The 7,698-nt window shown below is 49.1% G+C and overlaps 1 protein-coding gene across 2 annotated transcripts in view; it reads right to left on the reverse strand.

Annotated features, from left to right (window-relative positions):
- IGDCC4 (immunoglobulin superfamily DCC subclass member 4) overlaps nucleotides 1-7,133 on the reverse strand; it is an 86,932-nt gene extending 79,799 nt beyond the window's left edge. For both annotated transcript variants that reach the window (XM_015639403.2, XM_015639402.2), the window contains exon 1: nucleotides 6,945-7,133. In XM_015639403.2, the coding sequence (XP_015494889.1) occupies nucleotides 6,945-7,053 (109 nt within the window). In that variant the 5' untranslated portion in view covers nucleotides 7,054-7,133. The remainder of the gene's footprint in view (nucleotides 1-6,944) is intronic.
- Nucleotides 7,134-7,698: the final 565 nt, after the last annotated feature.

The raw sequence follows: 7,698 nt of genomic DNA on the forward strand, positions 1-7,698 counted from the left end.
AAGCTGCAATCAGCACTGACACAAACAACTGGTTAGCAAGCTGGGGGGGGCAGGAGGGGTGAATCAAACCAGAGTTTCAAGATACTTATCTTTCCATCACAACAATTGCCACCAATGACAGTAATTTGCATGGCTAATAGGCAGTATTATGTTTACAAAACCATTCTTGGGAGGGAAAATCTAAACAATTTTTGCCAACCCAGCAAAGGAGCTGCTGTTGGATCAGATCCTGGGATTGTTTTTCCCCTTTTATCTTATCTGAGGGTATTTTGCCAAGATGCCTTGCAATGGAGAAACACCAAGTGCCTTCAGAAGTGCCTTCAGGAGCCACACAGACCTGTGGAGAATATGCTCACCCTCCTGTCACAGCCTGAATTCTCTAACAGCAGGACTGTCCTAGCCTCCCTGACAAGGGGAAATACCTATCAAGCAGAAGAACAATGGAGCCAAGCCAGCAGACCCAGCTCCTCCACTCCACACCACACTCTGTACCCCTCTGCTGAAGATAAGGGGCTCAGTGGAGGTTATCTCCCACCCAGAGGCAGGTCCCATCCCCAAACCACATACTGACCTCCCAACATCAGCCTGAACACATGCTAATACTCTGCCCTCCCCAGTCCTTGGTTTAGTTTTCTTTCCATGAAAAGCTCCCTGTCCTTTCATTATGAGCTTTTTCAAGGCTTTGCCACAGACAGACAGACAGGTAGGTGGGTGGGACTGCCAGGGCATAGAAATGGGCTCAAACTGGCTCAGTCTCTCTGGGTATGTGTAATTAGGAGGACCATGCTCATCATTCCTTTAAAGCAGCACAGATAACCCCAGAAAGGTAAGGGCACATTTTCACTAGATCATCAGCAAAAAAGAGACAAAGATTTCCAAGAGAACATAAAAGCCTTCTCACATGCACAGAAAAAAATCATCAGTGAACCTTGACTAGTTTTAGTATCAGGGAAAATTCCAACTTTTTCTGGAAAATACATGCACCCATTCTGCAGCTGTATCCAACAGCCAGCCAAGAGCCACAGAGAGGGCAGTCCTGACTTAAGTGCAAAACCTGAGCTAAGTCTGGAACCTGTAACCACTGATAATGCTTCTGAAAAAAGATTTATCAAAGCCCTGAGTACATGAACAGTAAGATTTTGCCAAAACTTTCAGTGTATTGACAGGGCATGGGAAATCCATTTCATTAAGTAATGACCTTTTGGTCACACCAATTAACTTTATCATCTATTGACAGTCAATTTAGAAACAATCAAGGATGCACATTTCCCAGCACAGAGTAAAACAGATGAAGGACTTTATCACATCTCTGCTGCCAGCCTAGCATCGCTTCTGCATCCAAGGTTTGCTCCACCAAGTTCTGCCATCCCAGCACCATTTTAACTGTTTAATTTCCCAGAGTCTTACATTTAACAAGGCGCTAAGCCATCCCAACTCCAACAGGAACATGGTTCAAAGACCCGAGAAGGAAATGAGACCAGGGAAGTCTGTCAGAACAAGGGAAAAAGCCACAGCAGATTGAGCACAAATGCAATATTTCACATGCTAGATTTTCATTCTCCCACTCATCTGGGCTGAGAGCGAACCTTGGGGATGCTCACATTTTATTAACACACCTTTAATATTAATGACCTGTCCTCAAGAACTCCATGAAAGATCTGTAAAAAAAATTAAAACATAAAAAAACAAGATAGAATAAACCAGGTTATTCCATAGCTCAGCTGAATTTCATATAGCAATAAAAGGCAATTGTGTTCAAAACGCTGATAAAGATTTTTAAATAATTTGAGAACATCTGATACGAAAGTTTCCCTGGAACACAGTAATTGCTTATCATAACCACCACAAAGCATGTTTATTACCCACGGAGATAAGACACAGCAGCTGCTGGGCTTCTCAGATAAAGCAAGCCCATATCACAACAGCAGGATCACATGGATTAGGAGCAGGAGAGGATCTGACTCAGAGACACCAAAGGGCATCAGTGACAAGAACAAAAACACGTCCAAGGGAGAAGCTCCATGACCTACACACTCACAAAGTGTCCTGACACCTGCAAACAGGACAGTGTTACATAGACTCTGACACCTGGTTTGGCTCTCCCATGGAATTTCCCTCTCACCAGCTGCAACTCCAGCAGATTTTTACCTTCCTACAAGGAAACACTGACCACTGACTCTTCCTCTCCCTTGAAGTCTCCATCACTCTTCAGAATTAGGAATTTTAACAGTGTTTCAAAGATGATTTCAGCATACTATACTAGTAATAGTCAAACAAATTAGAAGCTCTTCAGACTTCCCCCCATGTCTGATGGAGGGTTTGGCAGCTCTAGGAGGGCTTTTGAAAACACAGCTCAATGCTGCTTTCTGTGAAGGTGGCAGATTCAGTGCTATCAACTGTGGATCCTCTCACCAGCAAGCTGTTAAGTCAGAAAAGCACAAGTAGTATTTGGAGGTCTTACTCAAGGGATTTAATAATTTAAATGATTAAATAAATTAATAATTATTCCCACTTTCAAGGGATTTAATAAATGCAATAATGGTACTTAGAGTGATGCTGTTCTTCATGTCTACAGTGTGTAACAGCATCCTCTGCCCATTGGGAACAACTGGGGAAACTGAGGCAGAGACAGCAACTGACCAACACAAAGACCATAAAAAGGGCCAAAGTCACAGCAGCTCCAAATGCTGTGTTTGGAAGTGCTTTCCCAAAAAGAGAGGAAAGCAAAACAGACACCAAGTCCCATACACAAATGCTGGTGTAATAATAAGTCATGTTTTACAGCAGAAAAGACCTCAAAAATAATCAAGTGGATACAAAGACTTGAGATCACGATTTCCTGCAGTTTTATGCCTCGTAAGTGGATTGCCCAGTCCTACCTAAACAAGGTTCATGATCTGCTCAAAGCTCTTCCTGCCATTGAGGCACTTCAGGTTCTTCCACAGCTGGGTTTTCCAGTGCCTCTCCTTCAGTCCATGCAGAAACTGCATCTAGCTCCTCTACTTGGTCACTTATTTTCAAAAACTCTGAATTCTCCATGTCCAAACTCATTACGACTGATCAGCAGGTCCAGGGATTGTTGAGAAAAAGAAAAGGTAGAGGAACAGACAACTGGATGGGATAATTAAACCTCTTCAACTTCAAAAACCAGCTAAAAATACTGTAAGCAAGTGGATCCAGTTCTTCTCCAGAAAGTAACAAAATTGCACCAGAGTTGATTTTGGCCCAAAGTACACTTGGCAAATACTGATAACAAGGATTTACCATATCCCCTCTAGTATTACAGCTGACTATAAAACAAACATTTGCTTCCTACTGATAACAAAATGACTATGATCACTCAGGGTTTGTAAAGGTTAGGGATCCTGTCACCCAAGGCAGACTTGTAATTCCTAGTGTTCACGCAAAAAATACCCTGCATATAACACTGGCCTCAGTTTTCCCTCAGGTACCCACTCACCTCACGTAGAGATAAAATTTGGGATGGATTCCAGCAACAAATTACAATCAGATTAAATATTAATTCCCAACTTAATTATATAACCATGACTAGGCTTAATGGCCTTGAAGCCATTTAACCAGGAGAGGTGCGTGTAAATTGTGCAAGCAGCGTCTCTTATGCTGCAAATGCCCAGACTGGTCCACAAGCACCTAGATTTTTTCCCCTGGGAGAACAGCCAGCCTTTGGAAAAGCAGCTCCAAGGGAGGTAAAAATTCAAATCATCTGGCAAGCAATATGGTATCAGGAGTCACAAACCCGTGGGACAACACAGCACTCTGCCCTCAGGATAGCTGTGCACTAGAGTGAGACAGATCATGTATGTGCTGAATACTTATTGATGGATTTCATCCTCACCTCTGAAAGAGAAGAGCATCTCCACGTTTGGCTAAAGATGGGCCATGAGGATGCCAGCACAGATGAACTAACTGGCCCAGGATCACAGTGGGCACACAGGAGAGATGCCCTGTATGCACAGCCCACCCCAACACTTCACAAACTGAGTGCCCCCAGTGCAGAGACACCTGTGTTGTCCCACAGAAGCTGTCTCCATCTCCAAACCAGGCTGCATGCAGGGAAAATCATCCCACTTCATCCCCAGGGAAAGGCAGACTGCCAAATATTTTCCAATTCTTACTTGTGCCATTCTGAAGTGTCTCATGTACCACCAGCAGTCACCCATCCCCATGGGGCCCCCACAGCAGATCAAACCTGCTACAGCTGCCAGGAGAAAGTCTGCTGCAAAAGAGGGGGATATGCCCTAAAATGAGCCCATTCTACTTCACTTTGGACTTGAAGGCACAAAAAAAAACAACAAACCCAAACATAAAAAAAGGAAAAAGCTAGGGAAAACAGGAGAGACAAAACCAGAAACAAGTCTGAGCAGTTTCTCCTTCAGCTTCACGCACTAGAAGAGAAACAGAAATGCCAGCAAAAGAACTCCCGTGCCTGGCTTGGAGACTGCCACTGTCACAACAGCCGCAGCACAACGGCAGCGAGAACGCTGCCCCTGGAAACGGGATACAGGTGAAGCCTCGCCAGCGCTGTGTGCACGGTGTTTTGCAGTGTCAGTGCCCCCCGTTTCTCGGGGCCTGTAGGAAACAGCCCTTCCCTGCAGCGCCCATCCCGGTGACACCGCAGTCCCGCGGTGACAGGGCCGGTGGATCCGCAGGCAGGTGACATCCTGCGAAGCGCAGGCGGCCGCAGCAGCAGGGACACGAACAATGGCAACGCCGACTTCCCCGGCACGGGCTCGCACGGCAGGCAGCGGCTGCGGGGTCACGCCGCCAAGGCGAACGCGACAGGAAGGATAAAACAAATCACAACTCAAGTGAGGTGATGTCGAAAAAGGAAATCTGTTCCGTAGCATGAGAACTCAACCACAAAACCAAACTATACAAACCCAGATGGATTTCAGCTGATCCCTCGGATGGAAAGCTCAGTGCACTTCCCACCAACACATCCCCTGTAGAGAGTCCCAAGGAAAGGAACAAGCACAGCCCCCTTGTTGAAGTCAACTGGAAAGGGGTTGTTTAGTGCTTGGTTTTTTTTCCCTTAAACCCCTTTCCTGTTACTGCAGGGAAAACGGGCTCAAAGTCAGACAGCAGAAAACACTGGATCCCATCCCCAGCAAGTGCACACACTGGCACTGCTTCCATCAAGTCTGGAGGGGGGAAGGTTTTACACTCTACTTCTCTCCTGGGTACTTCATACCTGGCGAGGCTTGAACTTTGGATCAAAACACATGAGGCTTTGGGATCAAACACAGACTTTCCCAAAACCGTTTCAATCCTCTGCCAAATTAATTTCAGATTGAAACAACTCCATGTTTTTCTTTTCAGAATCAAACCCACCTGTTGGAAAGCACATCCACACGTACCCAGCAGCACGTCCAAGGACTGTGCAGATGCACTCACTGCCTCCCTATACAAGATGTGGCCCATTGTTAGAAAACAAACAGCAACAATTCTCACTAGTTGTCTAATTGCTTGCAAGAAACACCAAGAACCCACAACTGCAAATTCTCGCAAACCATCTAAAGTTTTCTTGTTAAAGTGGTTTTGGAAAAAGTAACATCCACTCCACCACCCCCATTTTTTCTGGTTTGCTTTTTTTTCTTTTCTTTTTAAATGATTGTTCTCCATTACAAGCCTTGGGATCCACTTGGCTGTTTGCTCAAACACACAGGAGACACAGCTCCCACTCAGTCCAGCTACTCACACGGCTGTTGGTGGGGTCACAGCCTGCCATCCATCTAGGAAAACCCACACTCACTGGTGACAATAGGCCATTTACATGGACTGTTATTCACTTCCACAACAGCCACCATAAAGCTGCACCTATGTTGAATCATAACCTACCCTTAACAGGAGCTCACAAGGTTCTGAGAAAAAAGAAAGAAAATAGAAACAACCCTGCAGCAGTCCACGTGCTGTTATTATGCTCTGCTGAACCTGAATGCATCATAAAAGGAATAAAAATGTATAATGACATAAGGATGGCTCCTGCACCACAATACCCTGTTTAGGGGGATTTTAAATGAGAGCAATTCCCTGGCACACACTCACATTTTTTTGGTGCGGATCTGCCAGCCTGTACCTTTCCAAACCCTTCTCAGGGATGAGAACAAAACCTTTTACAGGCTGTGTGCACACACAGAGAAGGAACCCCACACCCCAAGGTCCAACAGTTCAGCCGACCCTCAATGCAAAACTTCGATGGCAACCACAGAAAGCCACCAACAAGCCCGACGGCCGTGTACGTGTGCCCTCGCACGGTGCCGTTTGCGTAACCATTGCCAAACACGAGCGCGAGGAGCATGGCTATTCCTGGGTCACTTCCTTGACCAACAGGACATCTGCCTACCCGTGTGTCCCATGCCAGCAGGAGCAGGGCAAAGGAAGCGAGGATCCCTTCACAGCCTTGCTGGACACCTGGGTATGCTCTCAGCCATCCTGTGCCGGACAAGCGCTTCACTCCCCACCACCCTGGCACAGGCACTGGCCCTCTGGCGGAAACTTGCCACTGTCCAGGCAGAGGCCGTGGAATGCTGCTGCTGCTGATCTGCTGTCCCCCCCAGCCCATACACTGACGGGAGTTCCTGTGGCAAGTGTCACCCCAATATCACCCCCTAAATGATGACCCGAAAGGAAGCACCATCTAGCCATGGGCCATGAGCACAGCTATCGTCCGACCTGGAGGAAAGAAGGGGATGAGGAGAGGGGGGGAATGGCCACGGACGGACGGGACGGCCACTAAGGGAAGAAAGGACAACTGGGGTAAATGGCCACTAAAGGGGAAGGAGGACTGGTACAGCGGGTGACCGGCCAGGGAGCGCATCCCCGCGGAGCCGCCCACTACCCATGTGAGGGCAGGTGGCACCTCGACCGCCCGCGGGCTGGGGAGCACCGACCCCTTTCCCACCCTCCTCTCCTTCCTCACCCACCTTGCACGGTCAGGACAGCGAGGGCGGAGAAGCAGAGACAAAGCAGCAGGTCCTCCAGCGCCATGTAAGCCCCGCCGGGCGCCGGGAGCAGGGGCCGCCGCGGCCACATCTACGAGGGGAGCGCGCTCTCCCGCCGCCCCACCGCCATCTTGTGCGAGCGCCCCGGCCCCAGCCCCAGCCCCGCGCTGCCCGCCGGGCCCCGCTGCCGGGGGCGGCCCTGGGCTGCCGCTGCTCCGCCTTTGTCAGCGGCCCGGCCGCCCCTCCGAGGGGCTCCTCCCGCCGCCCGGCAGCGCCCGCACCAACAGGTTGCTGCGAGCCCGCGGCGGGGGGAGCGGTCGCGCTCCCTCGGGGCGGGGGACGGCAGGTGCGGGGCTCCTCCGCCCGCCGGCGACTCCACAAGCCACAAACATTTATAACATTTTATGTAGGTTTTTTCTTTTTTTTTTCTTCAATCTCTTTAGTATTTTTTCCGGCTTTGCCACGGGTGAGCGTGGAGGGTACTGAGCCGCCTCCAGTTGCCGCGCTCCCCTCACGGTGCTGCGCGGGGACGCCTCAGCCGGCCCCGGGAGTGGCCCCGCTCCCTGAGGGGGTGGACGGCAGGTGTGGGACTTCTCCGTCCGCCAGCGGCTCCACAAGGCACGGACATTTGTAACATTTTATGTGGCTTTTTAAATTAAACTTCCACCCCCCACTTCTTTGGGGTTTTTTTTGCCAGTTTGCCACGGGTGAGCGCGGGGGGCATCGCGCAGCTCCC

This window comes from Parus major, chromosome 10 (genome assembly GCF_001522545.3).
Source record: "Parus major isolate Abel chromosome 10, Parus_major1.1, whole genome shotgun sequence".
NCBI classification, from domain to species: Eukaryota; Metazoa; Chordata; class Aves; order Passeriformes; family Paridae; genus Parus; species Parus major.